The sequence below is a fragment of the Mixophyes fleayi genome, chromosome 6, assembly GCF_038048845.1.
Source record: "Mixophyes fleayi isolate aMixFle1 chromosome 6, aMixFle1.hap1, whole genome shotgun sequence".
NCBI classification, from domain to species: Eukaryota; Metazoa; Chordata; class Amphibia; order Anura; family Limnodynastidae; genus Mixophyes; species Mixophyes fleayi.
This window is the reverse complement of record NC_134407.1, coordinates 160,209,452-160,235,702: the sequence shown is the minus strand read 5'-3', so window position 1 is coordinate 160,235,702 and position 26,251 is coordinate 160,209,452. Positions and strand designations below refer to the sequence as shown.

The following is a 26,251-nucleotide window of genomic DNA, read 5'->3' as shown; positions in this document are numbered from 1 at the left end:
TGGGCACTGGTGTGTGTGGGAGTGGTTGATGCTATGTGGGCACTGGTGTGTGTGGGGGGGGGGTTAATGTTATTTGGGCACAGGTGTGTGTGGGAAGGGTTAATAATACGTGGGCACAGGTGTGTGTGGGAGGGGTTAATGTTATGTGGGCACTGGTGTGTGTGGGATGGGTTAATGTTATTTGGGCACTGGTGTGTCTGTTGGAGGGATTAATGTTAAGTGGGCACATGTGTGTGTGGGAGGGATTAATGTTACTTGGGCACAGGTGTGTGTGGGAGGGTTAATGTTATGTGGGCACCGGTGTGTCTGTTGGACGGGTTAATGTTATGTGGGCACTGGTGTGTGGGAGGGGTCAATGTTATTTGGGCACTTGTGTGTGGGAGGGGTTAATGTTATGTGGGCACTGGTGTGTCTGTAGGGTGGGTTAATGTTATGTGGGCACTGGTGTGTGGGAGGGGTTATGTTATGTGAGCACTTGTGTGTGGGAGGGGTTAATGTTATGTGGGCACTTGTGTGTGGGAGGGGTTAATGTTATGTGGGCACTGGTGTGTCTGTGGGAGGGGTTAATGTTATGTCGTCACAGGTGTGTGTGTGGGAGGGATTAATGTTATTTGGGCACATGTGTGTGTGGGAGGGATTAATGTTACATGGGCACAGGTGTGTGTGGGAGGGTTAATGTTATGTGAGCACTGGTGTGTGGGAGGGGTCAATGTTATTTGGGCACAGGTGTGTGTGGATGGGGTTAATGTTATTTGGGCACAGGTGTGTGTGGATGGGGTTAATGTTATTTGGGCACTGGTGTTAAGTAGCAACTGAATGTAAGACACTAGCAGCAGCAGGTAGTCAAAGCTGCAGAACAGGTAGAGAGCAGAAGTCTCTGCCAACTATTCTAATTTTGATGGGACAGGCACGATTTTGCCGTACTGTCCTAAGCTGAGAGGACAGGTATGTCCCACTTCATGGTATTCTGCTCATAAAGGGGGAGCTGCGAGCACCAAATATTGATTATTTAATGGAGAAAGCTGCCTTTCTCCATTGAATAACCACTAAATAGCATCATAGTATCATCAGTCTGGACATAGAATTGGACCCACATATGCCAAGGAAGGTACACACGCACATATTATCATCATTCACTGGCAGTTTGTTACTAACAGGATTAGTAAGGATGATTTCTGAAAGTGCAAAATCGCAGTCCTGCAGTTCCAATGATGTTTTGTGTTGTCATGTGCCCTTTTTAAATGAATGTGTTTGATTTTTAACACGTATGGATTTTGCATATGTAAATTATAGCATCAGCAAGGGTGCAGTATTTAACATGTTGTCCTGACTAGTTTGTGAGCTGATCCAGAGCATTTTTTTCTGGTTCACAAATGACGAGGGGAGAGACTAATCTAATGCTAGGCATGTCCCCTCTGGAACTGGGTTATTCATCCTCTGGTACTGGGCCACTCAGCTGGACAATGTCCCCAGGGCTGAAAGTTGCCTGCACACAGGTCACAATTGCACACAGGCATTCCCTGCCATATACCAACATACAGCTGATATATGCAATGTGAGACGATGAAATATATATATATTTTTTTATATATAAACTGAAGTAGTTGTTCCAGTTCTCAAAACAATAAAGAGATATATAGAACAAAATGGTCTTCTACAAATATCTAGGGCAGGATAATCTGAATATATAGTCCTACCTGTGTTTGTCAATAGAAAATAGATCTTAAAATTTCCCTATTGACAGGATTCATAAGACGATTCCTGCCATGTCTGTGAATGAGAGATGGGTCTGTTTCTATAGAGCAGAGAACGTATCGGCTTTTATATACATATGAAGTCTGCTGGGCATCCTTAAATGGTAACTGTACCTAAAATTAAATTTTTACTTAACACCTCCCCCCCATCTAGTAGAACCACGGGGTTCCATGTCAAGGGACCATCCCACAGTTCAAAAGAACATACCATTGCTAGAGCTGCAACTCTTTTTATGCTAGTTGGGGGATGCTGAGTATAATTACATTATTGTTAGTTAGCCCAGTGGTTCCCAAACTATTTCAGTTCACGGCACCCTTAGAGTCTCCAAATTTTTTCAAGGCACCCCTCCAAAATAATTACTGAGCAGTCCTGTTTTAGAAGTAGTTGGGTCAAAAAATTGTAATAAGTATTTTAGGTCACGACAGAAATACTTATTTAGTTGTATGCAAAAATGCCCCTCTGCATCCAGGCACACTGCCCCCTCTGCATCCAGGCACACTGCCCCCTCTGCATCCAGGCACACTGCCCTCTCTCACGTTGCCCCCTCTGCCCTCTCTCACGCTGTCCCCCTCCTATGCCCTCTCTCACGCTGTCCCCCTCCTCTACCCTCTGTCCCCCTCCTCTGCACTCTGTCCCCCTCCTCTGCCCTCCTCCTCTGCCCTCTTTCCCCCTCCTCTGCCCCCCTCCTCTGCCCTCTGTCCCCCTCCTCTGCCATCATTCTGTCCCCCTCCTCTGCCATCATTCTGTCCCCCTACTTTGCCATCATTCTGTCCCCCTCCTCTGCCATCTGTCCCCCTCCTCTGCCATCATTCTGTCCCCCTCCTCTGCCATCATTCTGTCCCCCTCCTCTGCCATCATTCTGTCCCCCTCCTCTGCCATCATTCTGTCCCCCTCCTCTGCCATCATTCTGTCCCCCTTCTCTGCCATCATTCTGTCCCCCTCCTCTGCCATCTGTCCCCCTCCTCTGCCATCATTCTGTTCCCCCTCCTCTGCCATCATTCTGTTCCCCCTCCTCTGCCATCATTCTGTCCCCCTCCTTTGCCATCATTCTGTCCCCCTCCTCCTCTGCAATCATTCTGTCCCCCTCCTCTGCTACGATCCATCTCACACTCTTCCCCGCGCCAGGCGCCAGCCACAGAAGGAAGAAAGAAAACAGGAACTTACAATCCACCGGGCGCCGGGACCCAGCAGCCTCCTCTCTCCCGCAGCTGTCACTGATGTCGATATTCAGTGACAGCTGCGGGAGAGAGGAGGCTGCTGGGTCCCGGCGCCCGGCGGATTAGTAAATTCCGGTTTTCTTTCTTCTTTCTAGGTCTGGCCCGCGGCACCCCAGTGACAGCGCCGCGGCACCCCTGGGAGCCGTGGCGCACAGTTTGGGAACCGCCAAGTTAGCCAATGAACCTGTTAAAGAGACCAGCTTCCTGAGATGTTGTTCTAGGCCTCACCTGTTTGAGCTGGGTTTCAGAGTTGACATGGATCTCACACACTGGACAGTGAAAAGCCTTGTTTTGGATGCCAATACTTGACTTGTTGCCAATCCTTTTGGGTTTTCGAGTTGCACGGTTTAGCGCTTTGCCCCTGCCCCTCCTCGGGTGAGTGCTCTGTCCATCAAGGATTGATTTATGCTTTGCACCTGTACAAAGTCAATATATTATACAAAGTTCATAACCAAAAAAACTTTTTTTTTTCTATTTAAGCTTCATTTTATTGACCTTTATTCTGCCCTATCCAAGCAACAAAGTTTAAGTATTTAAAGGAAAATATGTTTGAGTTTAACCCTTTTCTGCTTTTAATCCAAAGTCTAGCCACCTTACTAATAACCTTTGCAACATTCTGGATCATCTACAAATAGTTTATAAAGTGCCAATTGTGTAAACAAGGGGCATGGTGCACTCATTCAGCGATGTAGTTCATGTGTTAACTGTGGCACAGAGTATATCACAACGGCAACACAATTACCTACCAGCGTTATGAGCCTCCAGCTGAGACGTTGAGTTCACAGTGACTTTGCAGGTGGAGCAATATAAGTGCTCCTTATTTTTACGATCCTTCTCGCTGTCATGTACACAAGTGTCCTCTGAACTCTTTTCAGAACTGTATGGTGCCTCTGGCACCAGGGACCCTGCATCCAATAATTCGGTGAAGCTATCTGAAGCCTCTGGGGAGGCACATACTTCCTCCTGGTCAGCGCTGGAAGGCTCAGGGGTTGGTGTGCGGGAACTGACTTCTGTGTGTTCACCCAGCCTAGCAATTCCGTTATGTATCTCTGTAGCTACAAAAAGAGAGACTCCATTATAATTGGGTCACTGTACTGTGACTCTATGTATACACTATGACTTGGTCACAAGGAAATTACAATCAGTTATGTATTCATAGCAGTCACCTTTTAAGCAGTGAAGAAATAAAAAAGAGAGAAAAGAACACTTCCTTTACATCATTGTAGCAATTCCAGAGAAGTGTCATCTTATTCTGTCATGAAATAATGATTTCTTCCTAAAGGCTGTACAGTCTTCTGTGGCAGCCTGTATAGCCAGGGCTGTTGTCCCCAGCTGTATATATTCTTCTATATTGTTTTTCTAATGTTTGACATATCTCCCAAGTTTGCTTTGTGTCTTCTGCTAATATCAGTAGCTTAAACAGTCTGCAGGTGGTGGATATTACGCTTGATTTCTGAATTCATTGTTTTATCTTGTTTGATATAATAAGTCAGACACAATTGATGGTTCTTACTATTATTATTAGTATTCTAACAGACATGTTACAATCAAGGACCAAAAATTGGCTCTGCCCAAACCTCGGCCATACTTAGCAATCCCTTTTAGACCACAGAAATAGTGACCATCTGAAAATCTGATCAGTGGGAGAATTTGTGTTTATTATAATATACATGGCCAGATTACAACTGCACACATCAAAAAGCATGGTGGGAAAGAGTTGACACATTTTGAATTCAACTCAGCTTATTTATTTTCTTATATTATGACTAAATCACTGTTGGAATATTTCCATAAATACCGGAGGATATGGGCAATGGTGCATTTGTAGAAGAAAAGTCTCTTCCACAAGCATTTCCTTTATATGAACACCAGAGGTCCTGCAATGCCCAGCGTGCAAATAAGAGAGCCAGATGCAAGCAGATCCCCCTTCCCTGTTTAGTGGTCGAATTCAGCTGCAACATTTGCCAGCTCTGTTAGTGTTAGAACAAGTTGCAGCTCAAAATTAGAATTTCTGTAATTTCCTCCAAGCTTTTTTTCATGCACGTGGGCACAATAGGGACTGGATCCCTGCTGGGACAATCAAGCAATTATCTCTACCACCAAGTTCAAAAGCAATTAACAAATGCTTCTTCAGGCTTATCTCCATCCCCCAACATGGGATATGTTAACATCCATGACGGACATCAAAGAGGATTCTGTCCTATTACTGTTCAGCTTGATTTTTCAGGCCGGAAGAATGAGTGAGAGGGAAAATTAGGTTATATAAGAAAGATCTTGAGATTGGGTTTACTGTAACCATAAAATATATACAACACTCAACAATTCTTTAGTAAGACATAACTACTAAATATTTAACTGTGTATATTAAGTTACACTGACTAGGCATTTATCTTATGCTTTAGTTCAAAAAAGTAAGGCATTTAAGAAGTCCATTTTATATATTATAAAAATGCTGTTTCAGCCTTTATAAAGATGTAAAGGGTACATATAAAGGTATGTAACAATCAGTATTACCAAAAAATTCCACATTTTAAATAAAAATCCCAGAAATGACCATAACTTTAAAAAAATAAATACTTTAGCCATACTTTGGTTGATTACTGAAGATATAAGCATTAATCTTTAGCAATAATCACACAGTTAAAATACTTCTAAAACCTATTTTAAGAAATCTAATCACATAATCTAAAGCCTCAAAAACATGACACAGTAAAAATGTACAAAGATGGCAGAGTTATGCTTTAACTGACTCTCCCCTTGAGAGATGTCCTATAATCCACCACTGGTGACAGACTTAAGCTGGGTGCACACTACAGAAATTTCCACCAACTTTTTATGCCGAGCGATTTTACATGTGATCGATGTTCCGATCGCTCGGACCATGGACTGCATACACACTAGCCTTGTTTAGGACGATAAAGGGAAGAGCGGACGTCCCTTTAGCCACTTTTTACAGCCATGTTGTCAGGGGCAATGACTGTAATTTCGTACTCACTGTTGTGGATTGGTCGGAAGTTTATACACACTACACAACGGAAACGAGATTGGATTGAAAATATTAAACGGTACGACCAACCAAATGAGGCGACAATCGTCCATTTGGGCAGACTTTCGACCATTGTGTCACTACACACACTGACCCGACTTTTAAACGAGCGGTCGTATGTCGGCTGATTAAGCCGATTATTGGACGAAAACCGTGTAGTGTGTACTTAGCTTAAGTTACCAAATTTTTCAATTACTGAAAATTCAAAAATAGTGACAAAGAGTGCTGGATTTAACAAGAAAGTGGGAGAGATAGAAAGTAATCTCTTTCCTTGTACAGTGCATATTACTTTTATTAACAAAGTAAAAATGACTAAGGTAATGAGCAGAATCAACTGATCAATAATCAAATCTGAATTTTTTAGAGAACAGGGATAATGTCCCCACTGGAGCCTATTGATCAATAGGTCACCATTTGCGGCGATAAGGATGATTTTTTTTATAGCTTTAATAAAAATCACTCATCGTCGTAACTTACCAAGAAACTACTGCCGAAAACTATTTAAAAGTCTTGAAACATTGAACTTTAAACTTTTGAGAGCAGTGTGGGAGTGCCATCACTGTGCCCTGACATGTGCTGTTGCACCTGTGGTCCAAGCTTTTAGAACTTTTAAGTGATTTTACTATCAGGAAGGTGTTTCTATCAAAATAAATCACTCACCCATTGATTATGCCTATTTACATTTGAGAAAATCCTGAAATCCTGTGCTAATGCATGATTCAGGATTAAATCAGCGCTTGAACTGGGGCGGTATGTGCCGGTATGACATACCAGAACTTCTTCGCCCCACTTCCTTACAAGCAGCCAGGGCCGGCGGAAAGTGGGGTAAGCAAGGCATGGGGGTCGCCATGCCTTCCCCGCTTGTCCACCGACCCTGTAAATACATACTTGATGCCGGCTGCAGCGCCCTGCTCCCTGCTCACAGATTGTCAGGCTTGACATCATCACGTCCCGACACTGTCATTGAGGAGCGGCGCAGCGAGGAACCAGAATACTGAAGAAAGGAAGGGGAAGAGAAGAAAACAAAAGAAAAGTAGGTCATAGAAAGGTAAGTAAAGAACGGAGGGGGCACAGTGTGAGGAAGCAGAGTGCAGTGTGATGATGGAGGAGCAAACGTGTGAGTATACTAGTGAGAGGGAATAATAGGAGCAAGAACAGGGATAGAGAGGATCAAGGAATATGGTAGGAGCGAGAGAAGTAGGATGTGAGGCCTTAGGTAAAGCAGGTAGGGAGGGAGAGAGGGGGGAACCTGCAATGAAGACAGGAGCGCATAATAACAGAGAAAGGAAACAGATAAAGGAAAGATAAATGGTAACATGGAAGATATAAGTGATATTTTGGAAAGTTGTATTATAATATTATAATACAAATGTAAGTACAAAAAGGAGACATGAGGGATAGGTGGAGGGACACAGAGGAAAGGTAACTGGATACAGGAGAGGTGGGGGACACAGGGTGGATAGCCTTGCATCATTTAATATGTTTTATATAATACTATATAGAGTTAAAATACATCTAAAATTAATTTCACTCTATCAAAACCCCTAAACCTCCAGGGAGACCTAGGCGGCTCCAAGGCCCCAGGACATTCATTTCACAATGAAAGTTCCATACCAGCACTTCTAAATTCCCATTTCAATCACTGGATTAGATAACGAGGATGTACATAGTTGTACATAATTTGTTGCCAATTAATATACAAAGCATCTTACTTTCGTTGTTGGAGTCTGTATTTCTCTTTGTGTCCACTGGAGGCAGAGATGCCCTTTCCCGACCTTCATGCCGCCTCTGCTTGTGCCGTGCACTGTCTAAAGCTCTGAGCTTCCGTGCATGCTTGTGACCCTTGTAATGAGCTTCAGCTTGGTTCTGTGACACAGAAGATGAAAGAGACATGGTGATTATCGGCTGTCACTTGAGTGACATCCAGCCCTTCTGTTTTGTAGAACAATTTCAATGAACCCCTTGAGATTGTGATGTACATTTATACACAGAAAATAACAAGAGTAGCTTAAGGTGATCATTAAATCACAGCTGTACAATATTATGAATGTGCCATCAAGCTTCTGAGTAGTGATTTGTAAACATGACATGCAGAAATGACCTATCAGGAGAAATAAGACATTCTCAAATAATGATATAAATAATAACACATTAGAGATATAATAATAATATGTATGGAAAATATAGATATTGTCTTAGTTGCCAACATTTAAAAAAATGTGACACTGTTTCTGGGAAGGTGCATCTAGGAACATCACCTCATGCATTACTACTAACAATATTGGACAAATATTCTAAACCTTCCTGAAACACATCTCAAAACTGAAAATCTGTGCTATATAAAGCTGTACTACCACCTGGGGGGAGGGGAGGGGGCAGTACAGCTCCGACCCCTCCCTGAAGCCCAGGTGACTGCTCCATTCATCCTTTTATTCAGCCTCTGTGGTTAGACTCACAATACTGGGTAAAAACTAGGGTTGTGTGACATTTTGGAGATGTGTGTGTGTGTGTGTGTGTGTGTGTGAAATATCCAATGAAAAAGCGGTAATTGCAGGTTCTCATTGGTCCTACCGCTCGCACACCTGTTTTGTAGCCTTTTTAAAGCAATGAGCAAAAATGAAACTTTAATAATCAGTCATGTAAATATTTCTTAGCCCCAGGTTAATGTCTGAGCATGACAGATGGTCATGCCAGAGCAGGGTTGCATGCACCCCCTTTTAACTCTTTTCACTCTTGTCCCTTCTTTTTTTTTTTTTTGTCCTTGTTCGCTCCAGAATACTTGTTTTAAATGGATGAGTTAAGGATCAATTATTCTCTGTAGGATCTATTTATGATGAGTTCTTCTGCAGAGAGCCACTTCGTATATGTAGGCTGTCATGAACAGAGCTCTATCCTCACGTCTCACATATGCACCTTCTTCGTTCTTGTTTCAATTTTAGGTATGATTTGTATTTTGTATGATTTGTAATTCTTACTGTCCAGCGCTGAAGAATTCGGTGGCGCCTTCCAAATGAACGCTGATGATGTATGCAGCTCTATGTTAAAGTTACTATGCGGTCTGACCTCCACTATGAACCACCTTAGGACCCACACTGTGCCCCATTCCTGATTCCTGAACGTAAAAGTTGTCCATGAAAGGTGAACAACAGTGTTATTGGACCTAAAAATAGTAAATGACTTATAACTGACGGCCAAACTGTCAATACCCTGATATAGACTTTAAACAGCGGTAAGACTCTGAATGCACTTTTATGCATTTTTGGTCTGTGTGGAGTTTCAAAGCAGTACCATGAACACAACAAAATCACCAACTAATGAAGATAGACAAATCATAGTGTACTAAGAGGCTCTCACAGCAAAATGATTCTTTATCTTTCCATTCCTCCCTCCAAACGATTGTCTGATAGGAAAATAAAATACTTCTATTTGAAATATGGAAGGGAATTGGTGAAGATGAAGACCAGGTAGGAATTTTTAGACTAGAGAGACACAACAAGAACAATAATGGTGCGTCAAAAACATTGTTTAACTGCAGTTTGTAGCAGGCATTGTTCATTAGATATTTCATATGGCAAAGCTTTAAAAATGGGGTAACTGTGTCTTTAAGCCTTGCTGCAAGTAAGAGAGGGAAGAGTCGCAGGTCCTCATGATCAATAAATCATTATTTTAAGGTCTACAAACACTTCCAATTGATGATGTGCTGCACAAACACACCACATACAACTCTGCAACCATCATTGTGTAGTACCCAAAGAGGAAATCCTGTACACCGCACAGTTTTTCAATAATGTAAAACAGGGGACACTGCAAGGAACAAAATATCCAGTGAGAAAGCATCAAATTAGGGACTGGAAACTAGGATAATATAATCTGAAACAATTTTCTTAAGTGCCGGGATTAGCATTGGAGTTGAGGATATGTGGAGGATGATATATATGATTACCTACTAAAATGCTCAGCGGATGATAACATAACTATAAACCTTTACCTTAACACTTGTGCTATATAATAAGAGACACCACACTGACTTGTTGGCAAATTAACTTTGTTTATTGCATTAACCCTGCACTGATATGGTGGAGGGAGAACACTGTACTCAGCCTTAGCTATTGATCAATACTAATCAGGATGTCCCATCATGAGTCCCATCCTTGGGATATACGTATTTATCCACCATTTTAACTAAGCGCACTGTTGTAATGTATCCTTAAACTCTGAGACAATAATTCCCAGGCATTCTGGAATCCGAACTTGTTTGGGTTAATTGTAACGCACTGCAAGCCAGCCCAAAGGGGCTGTACTTGCACCAAACCTAAGCCGGCTGATTGAAGTGAATGGGTTCCAAACTCCTCACTACCATCTGTGTGCGCTTTACCAACCTAGCTTATCGCATATACAGTGTTTTCCCGCCACTCCAAAAGTTGTACCAGCCTCAGGACTCCAGTCCTGGCATCGATCCCACGCACCAGGCGGTTCCACATACCTCCAGGGCTAGACTAGCACACCCGTACCATACCACAAGCTCGCGCACCTAGTTACTCATGCACCTCCAATCATACATCCTCGGGCCAGTACCATAACCCAGGCAATGAGAACACCTGATCCAGCAGTCGGAATCGGTGAGAGGGATGCTTGTCTCGATACCAAGAAAATTGTATGACTCCTCCTTGCTCTTATTTAGTCTATCCCTTAGATCCTGCCTCCTCTATGACCTGTACATAGACATCACCACCCCATGCTTTGTTAACTCTTAGTGAGGCCAAAAGTTATGTACACAAACCTCAGATTTTAATCTCCCTCGGGTTTAATCCATTTCTCAGTTCTACATAATTTTAAAATTATCCATACATTATTCATTTAAACAGGGGTACATCAGTCCTGAATTTTCCAGCATGACATTTAGAAAGTTTTGTGATTCCTTTAACTCATTAATTCATAACTCCAAACAGTCCTCATCTAAAGGAGGGATGGTCCCCGTCTCCTCCTGGACACCTAGAACTTTTGTCCTGACTGAAATACTGGTATATTGGGTGGTATGCATGAAGCAATTCAAATAGCAAATTGCGTGAATTCACTCTCACAAAAAGCTACAGATGTGGGAATGCAGCCTAGTGCTACTTTATGTCAGGAGAGGTGGAATGAAGAAGGGAAAGGGCAATGTAGTAAAGGACTGTTCTCACAAATGCTGATCATGCAGATCTGCAGATAGAGCCTGTCAGTAGGAATATTATTTGCAGGTGCTTGAGGCCTGGTGAAAAGATCCTTGCTGATGCAGCAACACTCATTTATCAATTAACTACTATCATCATGCTTTATTCATACACACGCATTTTATGCATACTTGCCTACTCTCCCGGAATTCTGGGAGGCTCCCGGACTCCCGGAAGAGTAGGCAAACCTCCCGGATTTGCCGAAATTCACGGCATTGAATGGCGGGGGCAGGGCATATTCACATCATTAAGCCCAGTCCTCACTATTCAATGTCGTGAATTTCGGCATTTTACGACAACGTCACCACACCCCCTCCTACCCCCTGTCACATGACTTCTCCCCTGGGATCTCCCGGGTGAGAAGTTTTGAAAGATGGCATGTATGATTTTATGCCTATATGCTGATTCTTGAGATCCATGTAAATCAACATATAGGCGTAGATATGCTAATTTTCAGGCCCAAGGTTCCTGTATAGGTGTGTTTTTAGGTGTGACATTCCCTTTTACACATCTAGAGATCATGGCCGATGCTTGCATACTTAAACTCCAGGGTCCGGAGTCTGCTAATTAAGCTTTCCTTGGGTCTTTGGGAGTTTTCTGACCACTCACTACCTACCAGGTGACTATATATACAAAAGGTACTTTGCACTCGCATACTGTGTCTTCAGCATGTTTCAAAAGTTGATCCAGGGCAGCTGAGGAAATATCCAGTATATTCAAATACATAAAGTATAAAGACTCCTTTTGTTTAGCCCATAGTAGATGAAACAGGATATATATATATATATATATATATATATATATATATATATATATATATATGTATATATATACACACACACATATATATATATATAAAATATATATATATATATACACATATATATATATATATATATATATATATAAAAATATATATATATATATATATATATATATATATATATATATATTCATTTATATATAAATAGAACAAATAATGGAGAACAATTAAAAAATATGAGCCCGATAATTACCTATAAAGAATACTGAAAAGCATATTTTCTAATCGTACACGGCCTTGGATCACAAGATCCTGTAGGTAAAAATCTTTGTCAAACAGGCGCTTCAACAAATGCTGTTTCCCAAGCTTGAGATAAGATGTAGGAGCCCCACATCCATACAGAAATGTTGTAACATTCTCAACTACTGGAGAAAATCAACAAAGGAAGGTGGGGGGATTACACAGAGAGGAGGGTGGAGGAGATTTGTACAGTCAACTGCATGGGGGGCTCCAGCCGGCCGCCAATCTATTTGCATTCAGAGGACATTACTGTTGGGATAATGAGGTGCATACTGATGGCAAGCCTGCAAGATGCTGATAAGACCCAGCCACAATAAGCCTCTGCTCAGCAGAGACTGACAATGCAGTACAGCAAGCACAGCCTAGCAGTCCTGTCCTCTGCAGCATGCCTTGTTTAACCCATTTTTAGCCCATGACAGCAGACCCCTACAACTATGGAAGGATAAATCCAAATTATTCTCACCTGAACACTGGTCTTCCAATAATTCAAGAGGACAGTGGAATATTTGTTATAAAGCAGATTTACTTGCATTCACAGGCACAGCTATGATGCTAGGCAAACTTGCAATCTAAATTATCACAAAAACCACATCATGATAAAATACAAAAGGATTGTTATTAACAATATAGAAGCCAAACAAGCACTTTTGGGATGTAATGGAAAATCAACTCCAAACAGTACATCACACCCAAAAGAGGAACTGTTTGCAAAGGAACAAAGGAAAAGGAAAAGGGTATTTGTGGCATAATGAGAAAATGAGATGTTATTCTATCATAAAAATGTAGTAGTAAAAACCAATTACGAGGGTAGACAATACCTTGTACTTTGTCCTCACATTTAATAGTTTTCAATGCCTCCTTGCAGCATAGTACACTATGTACTTAAAGAATTCATAGCTCTTCATTATATTTTACCAAACATAGTAATAAAAAACATAACCATATGTTTTTGAATGCTGTAGTGAATGTAGAAATGTTCACAAATTAGGTTACTTCTTACAGGTCCATTAGCTCCCATTATTTTATATCGGCTTCAAAGTGCCTGGATAAGGCATTAAGAATCCGTGTTAAATGTGTAAAATTAACTTCTATGTGTATCTGGACTAATAGTTAACATCTGACTGTTTCATTCACTATGAAATGGAACCAACACATACATTCTTTTGGGAATCTACTAAACATATCATTCATTTTGCACTGTTAGCTAATTCTGCCCCCATAGGACAGGCAACAGCGATAATATGGTCAATTCATCAAAGTCCTTTTAGCAAGTGAGAAAATTTGCATGTTGATTTTTTTTGCATTCAGTAAAAATGGAATATGAGAAGTAATCTAGATTGAATTTTAACAGTTTCAATACAAAACATGGCAAACACATACGTCCACTATATATTTGATATGACTGTACTCTGCATTTGGTAAGCCATATTTCCAAGGATAAAAATTACCAGTGTCAGAGCTTTAAAACTTGGTATGGTCAACTGGCATATATGCCACTCATAATATGCAGACATTAATTCCATGGTTGGCTTACAGAGACTGACTGGACATGAGTCTCCAAGTCAGCAAAAGAGTTTCACTCTCAATTTAAATTAATAAAATAAAACATTTATATATTGTGATTCAAATTTTCTTCTACATTTGTATATATGCAATGAAGGGCACATTAAAGTCCACTTTACTAAGCAAAATGGCTTGCGTCATAGCACTTAGTGTCTGTATCAGTTCTCTCTTGTTTTTAACCTTCAGAGCTCACAGTTTCTCTTCCTAGTTATAACAATGGTACAGAACAGGAGTAAATGCCGCAGGGAAGAAAAGACACAGCTCTTCTCTGCAGGAGAGGCAGCCTGTGGACACACATCAAATCAGCATGTTGATTGGAGACCACAGGGAGCAAGTGTTCATACTGGGACAAAAGCAAGATGCCAACAACCACAGCTCTGAGAACAACATTGAGCATGTCTAATCGGATGCCGCAGAAGCATCTTCACTATAGTAAATCCCTGAAAGGATCAGTTTGGAATCATGTTTACCTGATTAGAAAGAGAGAGGAAATTGGGTTTTGTTTTTCTAAAATTTAACCACATTACTGACTTATACCAATTTCTCACCGAAATCCCGGGTCAGACACGGAATAATGACTACGGTTTCAACCTGTGCTGCAATCCTTCACACCGTAGTTTGGTCCCGGGTATATCCCTGGTCGCTGTCTTTCACACTGGACCCGTGTCTCAAGTTGAGTCATTAAAAAGGGGCAGCAGAGGCTCATATAGATGACGTAGCATAGGCCAATGAGCTGCTTTTAACAGAACCTGGGTAGAATAACCCGGGAACACCTTTCAGACCACAGCGTATTTGGCTCCAACACGGGAATAAACCTAGTCACTACCAGGGTCGCCCCATTCACACCGACACACAACCTGGGTTATTTCTGGGTGCTTGCCTCTGTGTGAAAGGAGTATTACTGTATCCATTATATTTATTGATTTGTATGACATCAATAAAATACTAAATGTACTTCTCACAGAGCAATCTGGTTGTTCAAGCCCAATGACCAGATGACTGGATCTATGAACAAGTACGTAATACGCTTGCAGAGTCAAATTGTACAAGCCCATTTATTTAAGCGCTGTACAGTCAATAAAGTCCCATGTGCACATGGGGATCATAGGCTAACCTGATTTCCCATTCTGAGCCATGCAATCTATCCAGAGCGATCAATTGTGTGGCCACACAAGGCTAACTACCTGTCCAATTTGGCTGAACCAATCAAACTTGACATTATCATCATCATCATCACCATTTATATAGCGCCACTATTTCCGCGGCGCTGTGCAGAGAACTCATTCACATCAGTCCCTGCCCCATTGGGGCTTACAGTCTAAATTTCCCAACACTCACACACACACACACACAAACACACAAACACACACACACACACACAGATTAGGGTCAATTTGTTAGCAGCCAATTAACCTACCAGTATGTTTTTGGAGTGTGGGAGGAAACCGGAGCACCCGGAGGAAACCCACGCAAACACAGAGAGAACATACAAACTCCTCACAGATAAGGCCATGGTCGGGAATTGAACTCATGACCCAAGTGCTGTAAGCAGAAGTGCTAACCACTTAGCCACCGTGCTGCCTCATTATGCTCTACATATGCGTAATCAGCTTAAATCAATGCAAAAACTCCAATACTGACAGCTGAAATGTAAATACATGGCATTCCATTTATGGTATATGTTATCATATTTTACCCAGGTACTCTAAGGAAGTCATAATTATAGGATGCTCCATGTCATGCACAGATTTATAACATGAGGATATTTACGTTTTTAATAAAACATATATCTCAGCTAAATCAGTCTCTATTTATTGGTATAAAATTCAAAATAAAATAATGTCATCACTATGAATTCAAAATAAATGGATTGAGCATTTATAACTTTAATATCACATCTTGAACCCGGAGATTGAGCTAGAGTTGTGGTTCTGATAATGCATCACTACAGTTCTAAAGAAAAGTTTCTTGTTGCTACCAGTGAATTGGAAGCTATGGAAGTGGACAATATTGCTATTACAACTAGCTCCTTTTCTGCTTCCTGGTTATACTTGTTTAATAATATAAATTTTACTGGCTTAGTTGTGCTTATGTGTGAAGTTATTTTATTGTATGCATACTTATGTTCACATTGTCTAAAAACAAAAACACAAATAAAAAGTCTATAGAAATGACAGGGACCTATATAGTTCCCTGTGGTACCACAAACTGTAACACAGCCTGAATATATTTCATTTATAACAGGCTTTTGTTTTATATCCTTAAGTCAGTTAGCGACCCAATGTATATTTTACCCTAGTACTAGTATGGTCAACTTATGCATACATCCCAACATTGGCACTGGGCAAACTGGAACAGTAAGCGCACACTAGCGGTGTGCCAACAGAAACGGGGTGTGGGGCATGGTTGGAATACGTTGGACCTGCCCATGTTGGGGGCATGGCTGGAATACGTTGGACCTGCCCATGTTCCTCAGGGCAGTGCCTAATGCTTATAAAGCACTAGGCCACACACAACCCCAGCCCCTAAAAACACCCATGCAATGCCACATGTATCAGTGTCAGGTGTGTGTGGCACCAGCTCCCACCGCTCCACCGTCTCCTGAGGCTTGTGACAGTTAGGAGTTATGTCTTATGTACCAATCTGTTATATATGGGTTTCTAAAAACATTTCCTACTGCCCACCTATCATGTCCATTAAACTACCAGATCCACTTTGAAACTTCCTCATAAAAACTAATCAGATAGCTTTGGCCTAACCAATTCTTCATGCACCTATCCTGACACTGTGTTAAGAGTTTATTTCTAGCACATATTTCTGCATATCATGCCTTAGAATATCGTCAAATATTTATCCACAACTGATGTCAGCTTGTCAATCTATTTTGTGTTTATTTTAAGTGATGTAAGCATCTTGCTCTTGTTTAGATGTATCTCCCTCCTGACTTGATCTAGTAATTTCCAATGGTGTCCACGGGTTAATGCTACACAACACAATTTCCCACATGTTTCCTCCTTTGTGAACACTGTTGAAAAGAAAGCATTTAACAGGCCAGTTTCCCTTTATCTTTCCATTCTCTGCTGTTTATCTTGTAGTGGCCCAATATACATTCTATTTTATTTGCTATTTATTTGCTGTAGTTGAAACACTTTTTAGGATTAGACTTATCCATTTTTCAGTTTCTATCTTTGGTATCCTCATGTCTATTTTACAGATCTTATTTCCCTGTACTTAATACCTACTTAGTACAGTCTAGATTTAACACTTTAGAAGTATATTTTTCTCTCTCTTATTTAACACATCAGTTTCATTTTATTCCTAGAAGTACTGTATTTGATAAATACCTGCAACAGTTCTTATTTAATATATTTTTAAAACTATTCCATTTGACACCTGTCCTCTAGAGAGGATTCTATCCCAGACTATGAGCAGTAACAATTCTCTAAACCAATCTGAAGTTCCACTTCTGAAATTCATTGTTTTATTAGCTCCCTTACAAAATGTCTTCATATTATGATAACTATTGATCGCTATTACCAAAATGTTTCTTTACCTGTACCTTAGACACAATATAATTTATGTTAGTTAATACTTTAGTGCTTATAGCTCTGCCCTCTCCCTCGCCAAACAAACCTTCTTCAAGTCCCTCATCTCCTCTCAGTCCTCTAATCCCCGCCGCCTTTTTGCCACCTTCAACTCCCTCCTTTCTCCCCCTCCCCCTCCAGTCCCTCTGTCCCTCTCTGCTGCTGACTTCGCCACTTTTTTCTCTTCTAAAATTGAAGCCATCAGACTTAACATCTCCGCTTCTAAACCCTCACCAGCTGTCCTCATCGCTCCACCCCATCCAACAATCAACTCTGGTGCTCCTTCTGCCCCACATCAGGCGAAGAAGTCCGCTCCCTTATTCTTTCCTCTCCACCCTCCACCTGTCCTCTCGACCCCATCCTCTCCAACCTCCTTCGCTCTCTCTCTCCCACTGCCTGCTCCTACCTGGCACACCTTTTTAACCTATCACTCTCCTCCGGTGTAGTACCCTCCTCATTTAAACACGCTCTTATCTCTCCGATCCTCAAAAAACCCAATCTTGACCCCACCTCTGTCGCCAACTACCGCCCCATCTCACTTCTCCCCTACGCCTCCAAACTTCTTGAGCGGATAGTCTGCTGTCGCCTCACCAGATATCTCTCGGACAATTCCCTCCTTGACCCTCTCTAATCTGGATACCGTTCCCTCCACTCCACTAAAACTGCCCTGGCCAAAGTTACCGACGACCTCCTTTCAGCCAAATCTAAGGGTCAAGGGCCGAGGACCTCTCCGCGGCCTTTGACACTGTGGACCATCCCCTCCTTCTGCAAACTCTTCTCTCTCTCGGCCTCTCTGGTTCCGTCCATGCCTGGTTCTGCTCCTACCTCGCTAACCGCACCTTCTCTGTCTCCATGTCTGGCTCTTCCTCCACCCCTCCCCACTCCCAGTAGGCATCCCCCAGGGCTCTGTCCTCGGCCCTTTACTATTTTCGCTATACACTTCCTCCCTTGGTGCGCTCATCTCCTCCTTTGGTCTTCAGTATCACCTGTATGCTGACGACATTCAACTCTACATCTCTTCTCCTGATCTCTCTTCCTCCCTTATCTCTCGCGTATCTGACTGCCTCTCTGCCATCTCCTCCTGGATGTCCTCCCGCTTTCTCAAAATTAACATCTCCAAAACTGAATTCATTGTCTTTCCTCCCTCCAAACTCCCCTCCCCCCACAACCTCTCTATCGTTGTTAATAACACCACCATCTCCTCTGTTACCCAGCTCCGTTGCCTGGGTGTCACCCTTGACTCCTCTCTCTCTTTTGCCCCCCATGTCCAATCCCTTGCCCAAGCCTGTAGACTCCAACTTCGCAACATAGCCCGCATCCGACCCTTCCTCTCACAAGACGCCACCAAAACCATCATCCATGCACTCATCATCTCCCACCTCGACTACTGCAACCTTCTCCTCACTGGCCTCCCCCTCTCTCATCTCGCCCCCCCTCCGCTCTGTACTCAATGCGGCTGCTCGACTCATCTTTCTCTCATGCCGCTCCTCCTCTGCTTCCCCTCTCTGCCTTGCCCTACAGTGGCTCCCCATCCCCTACAGAATCCTCTTCAAACTCCTTACCACCACTTACAAAGCTCTCTCCCAGTCTACTGCCCCCTACATCTCCGACCTCCTCACCATTCACACTCCTGCCCGATCCCTGCGCTCTGCCACTGATCGTCGCCTCTCTTCCACTCTCATTACCACTTCCCACTCCAGAATCCAAGACTTCTCCCGAGCTGCCCCCCTACACTGGAATGATCTCCCTTGCTCCATCCGTCTCGCTCCCAAGCTGTGCTCCTTCAAACGAGCACTTAAAACTCACCTGTTCCTTAAAGCCTACCAATCATCCACCTAACCCCCTCACTTACTCTGCTCGCTCTTCCCTCTCTCCCCTGGTATCACCGCTCCCTCTTGTGTCTGTTTCGTCCACCCTCCCTTAGGATGTAAGCTCGTTTGAGCAGGGCACTTCTTCCCTCGTGTCTCCACACCTGTTCTTCTGCTCCTTCCTTACTCCATTTGTATGTCCCGGAGTTTCTGAAGCACTGGTACTTTGTGTTTACTGTTCTGTACTGTTTAACCCTGTATGGTTTACTGTTTGTACTATGTACGGCGCTGCGGACACCTTGTGATAATAATAATAATAATAATAGTGCTTCATCTCTAGTTGGTGCTTCCATTTTTGGTAATGGTAGTTGTCTGCCTCTTAATTGTAGTGTGTGGTAGTTGAGAAAAAAAGTACCTCGGACCTCTAAATTTATCGACTAAGGGTGCTATTTATTGATAAGCAGCGATAATGATGAAAATCTGCTATCACCATCATTTCTGAATAAGCAGCTAGGATTAAATAAGTAGGCTCAGGTTTTCAGATCCACATGGTGGATGGAAAATAATAATAATAAATTGTGACAGACAAATGTAAAATAATTCTATACAAATATTTTAAAATCTTTAAACATAGAAAAAAATGATATATTCAAAGAATAAAGCTTAACTTTGTTAATGGCAGTATGATCTCTATTTGTCCTACTAATAAATGAATCCCCTACCACCAGTGTCTTTCTTGCCTTTACTACACTCCTTTACTCATCCTTACTGGAGCAGTCATCTCTATAGTTGCTAGAGGAAACATCTAGAGATAAACAACATTTCATGAGAATCAACTTGTGTGACAGCAGCCACTTCACAAAGTTCTTGCAATGTATTCTTTAAGTTTCACTTTGGCTTTGCTATTCCGCATAGTGAAAACTGTCCTGAGGCTGATGAGTGTAGAGCTGGTGTCTTCATAGGAATGGTACAAAAACCCCCAGTATGCCCTCTCCCAGTGGCTGTGGGGGCTAAGGCCATGTGGTGTCAACATAACAGACAGGGATCCCTAAAGTCTCTGCCTATTACACAAGAAAAACAACAACCAAAAACACACACAATTTTTCAAATAAACTTTAGTTAAATAAACTCAATGAAACCCCTGCTCAGAACTGTATTAAATATAAAATAAAAACTTATTTTCCTTTTCAACTCCATGGCAGCCTTAACAAATGGGTTAACTCCTTGGTAGCTTAATAGAGACAGGAAATAAGAAACACCCCAGTGTGTAATGTGACTCATATCCCATTGGTGTATTTTCCCTGTCTCTCAGCTGAGTAGCGCAATGTGAGATGTATGTATGTATGTAAGTGCAGTATTTGTTGTTTTATATTTATGTAGCTTACCTATTCCCAGCAGGACTGGAGATGTTTTCTGCAATGCACTTCTCAGAGTGCAAGCAGGAACAGGGGGTGGCACCCTGGGCATACTAGTTGCTACTTCCAGGGTGCAAATGCAGGGTTGGAGATTTGATCCTCCTTTCCTGTTCTAGAAAAAAACACCAGAAGGCCTATAAGACATCACTTCTGGGTCAAGCTGACCATCGGGATGCTGTATGCTGTATGTAAGCTAGGAATCTCTCTGCAGGACCTGCGGTTTTCAAGGAAGAGTTCTATATTATGGAGCCTGGACATATCCAAAATGCCGAAGAGCACTTGTTCTAGCTAAGCCCTTTATTAGGGGTTGTTTCCTATTTTTTCATTTAGTTAGTTAGTAACCACTGCCTTTTCCCTCTTAAAGGGAAGAAGATAAGCAGGTTTCACCATCGTGTTTGTGAAGCATGTGATAAACCTTTATCTGTTAATTATATTATATATTATATATGGAGGCCCATTAAAGACAGAGCAGCTCATGTGATGACATTCCTGTAGAAACATGGTTGGAACATCAACACATTAAAAATTGATCTGGTGCCTTCTCAACAGCTACAGTTCTTAGGACCATGAATAGACACATCAAAATACACAGTGTCATTGTCAGAAGAATGAATTGTCAAAATTCAACTAGCATACCAAATTCAATATCAGCAAATGGTGCCAATAAGGAATTGTCTCCATCCACTAGGAATGTTCTCATTCACTATAAACATTCTTCCTTGGGCAAATGTGGCAGATGCAAAATCTTCAACTGGACATACTCAATCAGTGGGATCACAGTCTAACTTCTCTATAACAAGTCATTACACGTACAAATACTGAAAGGAAATCCCTTGGCAGAGTCCAAGTATGAAACAGCATGCAAACATCCTGGAAATGAAGGCAGTATGGGCATGCGTTTCTGCAATTTCAACCTCTCTTAAGATACAAACATTTCTTGGCCGTGCCAATGGTGTTTTGCAGTAGCTTGTGGAATGCTTCTGGAACAACCTTGGCCTCTGCCATCTCAGTCAGATCTTCTACATTAAGGACCAATTCTGCATCCCAAACCAAAGGTCTGGTCTTTGATGGCATGGAGATTAAGTGGTCGTTACTAACAAAGTGAGTGAGGTGCTTCTGAAAGCCAGAAAACAAAAAATGTTCCTCTATTCATTACACTGCTCAGCAAAAAAAATTTCTGCTGCCCAGGAACTTTAAATGAATTTGGGTTATATCAGTGGTGCTGATTTCAGATATGTAATCTGTTTTTCGCAATTTGCTATGGTTCTCCAAATATGTGCTATTCTAGCAGCTAAGTGCTTTTTCCGCAACATTTGCATTGCTGCTGATATCCATAGGTGGATATTATTTGGGTTGCCTTTTTAAATTAATGTTTCCTTTAACATAACATGTTGTGCAGATTATTACACTTTAGTCAAACATATAAATAATGTCACTGTCACTCACCGGACTGTGAGTGCTTCTTCCCGGACTATTAGGAACCGTGGACGTCCTCTATCCTGAGGGACTGCGCATGCGCAGCCCTTTCCAAACCTTCAGTGTATGTTCCTTTAACTTAATTGGCAGATCAGGCAACCTCCCTATATTAAGCACCTGTGGTCAACACCACGTTGCCTGATCTTGGAGTCTCATTCCCCATGAGTCTCTGAAGGTGTTCCTGTGTTTCCTTGTTCATTCAGCCCTGCTGATTCCTGTGGTTTCCAAACCACTTCTACCTCTGTGGTTTCCAAACCACTTCTGCTACTGTGGTTCCCATACCACTTCTACCATCTACTATATCATCGTGACTGTGAGCTGATTCCTATCCGCTGCCTCCGTGCACTACAGTCTTCTAATCACTTCAACTCTACCATGTATCATTGGGACTGTTAGCTGATTCCTATCCGCTGCCTCCGTGCATTACAGGCTTCAACCACATCCACTCACCTGTTCATGATTGTGACTGCCAGCTGATTCCTATCCGCTGCCTCCGTGCACTACAGGCTTCAACCTGCAACTCGTCTGTGTTTCATCATCGTGACTGCTAGCTGATTCCTATCCGCTGCCTCCGTGCACTACAGTCTTCAACCTGCAACCCGTCTGTGTTTCATCGTGACTGTTTAGCTGATTCCTATCCGCTGCCTCTGTGCGCTTCAGTCTTCAGTCCTTGTCTACTCTACCGTGTTTCCTTGAGTCTGCTGCCACTATTGCTACCCGCTACTCTCCGTGATCATCTGTTCCAGTTCAACTCTGCTCCGGTGTCCCATCGTTACTGCACCTGCTGGTTGCTATTGGTTACCTCCGTGTTCCCGCAGAGACCCGCTGCTGTTACTTCTCAGCGCTACTCATCCATCTACTGCTGATCCGCTCTCCACGCCTTCCTGTGTTCCCTGCTGGTCTACCTACCTGTGCGCTGCACCTGCTAGACCCCTGCTTCACCCATCCAGGGACTTGTATCCTGCTGGCCTCCTGCCCTTCAGGTATCTCTGCACTCCTGTCTGACTGCCTTCTCCTGAACCACGGTATGCATACTTCCCATTGACTGTGCTGTGTATTGCATACCTTGCTGGACTGTGTTGGTTCTCCTCTGGAGTGTACTATCCGCTGAGTCTATTGCCATCATTGACTGTGTTGGTTCTCCTCTGGAGTGTACTATCTGCTGACTCTACTGCCATCATTGACTGTGTTATCTCATGCCGGATTACTTCAAGAGACTTTCTATATTGGCAGTGTTGTTCAGTCATTTATACATTTATATTGTGCATATTACTGTGGATCAAAGTCAAGGTGCCCGTGTATATATTGTGTTGCAGTCTCTCCCCGTGCACCTCCTCACATATATATTCAGTAGTACAACTTGCTAGTGGCAGACCACTGACTCCTGTTTACAGTTTCACCTGTTCCAGTATCCTCTCACATAGCAGTGGTACAACTTGCTAACGCAGACCACTGACTCCCCGGATACCTCCACTTGGATTCCATTCCTTCACTCAGACAGCGGTACAACTTGCTATCCGCAGACCGCTGACTCTCATCACCTCCTCGTTTCTGTTGGACATTCCTCCTCACTATAGCAGTGGTACAACTTGCTACCGCAGACCACTGACTACCTTCACGTGTCCTTTGTCCATACAGTTCCTCGTGTATTACTACCTCCATATTGCCAGTGCTGCTAGTCATAGACTTTCCTGAGCATCTCATCATCTGCTATTTCCTGTTCCGTGATCACCCTGCTACCAGAGTACCATATTACCACCTATACTGCTCTGGTAAGCCTATCACCTGGTGATCCCTGGGTAAAGACTCCTAGTGCCCGTGACAGTAAGATCAGGCCATGACAGACCCAGATACGGAACCTACTGCTAAAGAGATGCTGCAGCATCTGGTCAGCCGTGTGGAGCAACAGGATGCTCGCCAACAGCTGTTACTTCAATGTTACCAATCGTTAACCTCCCAAGGAACATCTGGACAGACTGTTACAGCTAGTATTGAAGCTCCTGTGCTTTCCTCCGTTTCCCCAGTGCCATCCCAGGTGTCTACAGCTCCTACGCTTCACCTGCCTACTCCGTCAAAATATGACGGGGACCCCAAAACTTGTAGAGGTTTCCTTAACCAATGTTCAGTCCATTTTGAACTCCAACCTCAAAATTTTTCTACCCATCGTTCCAGAGTGGCCTATCTTATCTCATTGTTTTCTGGACAAGCCCTGGCTTGGGCCTCCCCTCTGTGGGAAAGAAACGATCCAATTCTACAAGATAGTGCCAAATTCATTTCCACGTTCCGAAGTGTGTTCGATGAACCAGGTCGTGTGACCTCCGCTGCTTCCAGCATTCTTCGTTTGCGACAAGGCTCCCATACAGTAGGACAGTATGTCATTCAATTTAGGATCTTAGCCTCTGAACTTCAGTGGAACACTGAAGCATTAGTTGCCGCCTTCTGGCAGGGGCTCTCCGATAAAATTAAAGATGCACTGACTACCCAAGAGCTTCCTTCGTCACTAGAAGATTTGATCTCTCTTTGCCATCGTGTAGACATGAGATTTCGTGAAAGAGAATCTGAGAAAACAACTTCTGCTAAAGCACCTCTTCGTTTAAACCCTCAATTTCGTCCAGTTTCACCTTCTGTGATTCCCATGGAGATAGGACGTTCCAAATTATCTTTAGAAGAGAGGAAACGAAGAGTAAAGAATAGACTCTGTATCTATTGTGCTGATTCCACACATATGCTCAGTTCTTGCCCTAAGAAATCGGGAAATGCCAGGCCCTAACTAGTTCTGGAGAGGTGAAGTTAGGGTCCCTGGAGTCCTCTCCATTGTCTATGAAATCTAAAGTCTGCGCTTTCGATGTTACGATTTCCTTTGCTACCAAATCCTTTGAGTCACAGGCATTGATTGATTCCGGAGCAGCAGGAAATTTCATTTCTAAATCACTAGTGAATCAATGGTCCCTACCAGTGATCACTTTAAAAACACCCATTACTGTGACGGCTATAGATGGATCACGTCTCATCAATGGTCTCATCACCCAGAGTACGTCTCCAGTAACCCTTCAGATTGGTGTACTACACCATGAAGAAATTTCGTTTTTAATTCTTCCTGTTACGACAAGTCCGATTGTCTTAGGCCTTCCATGGCTTCAATGTCACTCTCCCCAGATTGACTGGCGCACCCCTCAAGTTACGTCTTGGGGGCCTGAATGTCACCATCGTTGTCTCTCTCAAGTTATTCCTCTTAAAGTACAGCAATCTTCCATCTCATCGTCCTCCCCGGGACTCCCTCCTCAGTATGCTTCATTTGCCGATGTGTTTGATAAAGCTCAGTCTGAACGTCTTCCTCCTCATCGTTCTTGGGATTGTCCGATCGACCTTCTACCTGGCAAGACTCCTCCCAGGGGTCGGGTCTATCCTCTCTCGTTACCTGAAACTCAAGCCACATCTGAGTACATACAGGAGAATCTCCAGCGTGGGTTCATTCGACCTTCCACCTCTCCCGCTGGAGCTGGGTTCTTCTTCGTCAAAAAGAAGGATGGATCATTACGCCCTTGTATAGATTTTCGTGGACTCAACGCCATTACTATCAAGAATCGGTATCCCATTCCGCTGATCACTGAGCTATTTGATCGCATCAAGGGAGCTCGGATATTTACTAAGTTGGATCTTCGTGGTGCCTACAATTTAATTAGAATCCGTTCCGGTGACGAATGGAAGACCGCGTTTAACACCAGAGATGGGCATTACGAATATTTAGTAATGCCCTTCGGGCTGTGTAATGCCCCCGCGGTTTTCCAGGGTTTCATCAATGAGATCTTTCGGGACTTATTATATGTATGTGTCGTTGTCTACCTGGACGACATATTGATCTTCTCACAGGACCTGCCTTCTCATCACCAACATGTGGCAGAGGTCCTCTCCAGACTACGGAAAAACTCATTGTTCTGTAAATTGGAAAAATGTTCATTCGAGTTACCCCAGATTCCATTCTTGGGGTATATAGTTTCCGGAGTTGGCCTGAAGATGGATCCAGACAAAGTAAATGCTGTACTACATTGGCCTCAGCCAACTACTCTTCGTGCCATCCAGCGTTTTTTAGGTTTTGCCAATTACTATAGACGCT

At 42.8% G+C, this 26,251-nt stretch overlaps 1 protein-coding gene across 3 annotated transcripts in view; it reads right to left on the bottom strand.

Annotated features, from left to right (window-relative positions):
- The window catches only part of ZNF385C (zinc finger protein 385C), a 245,946-nt gene that overhangs the window by 15,587 nt on the left and 204,108 nt on the right, over positions 1 to 26,251 (bottom strand). For all 3 annotated transcript variants that reach the window (XM_075176927.1, XM_075176926.1, XM_075176929.1), the window contains 3 exons: positions 7,731 to 7,884; positions 3,719 to 4,027; positions 3,201 to 3,388 (listed from right to left, as the gene is read on the bottom strand). In XM_075176927.1, coding sequence (XP_075033028.1) covers positions 3,201 to 3,388; positions 3,719 to 4,027; positions 7,731 to 7,884 — 651 coding nt within the window. The remainder of the gene's footprint in view (positions 1 to 3,200; positions 3,389 to 3,718; positions 4,028 to 7,730; positions 7,885 to 26,251) is intronic.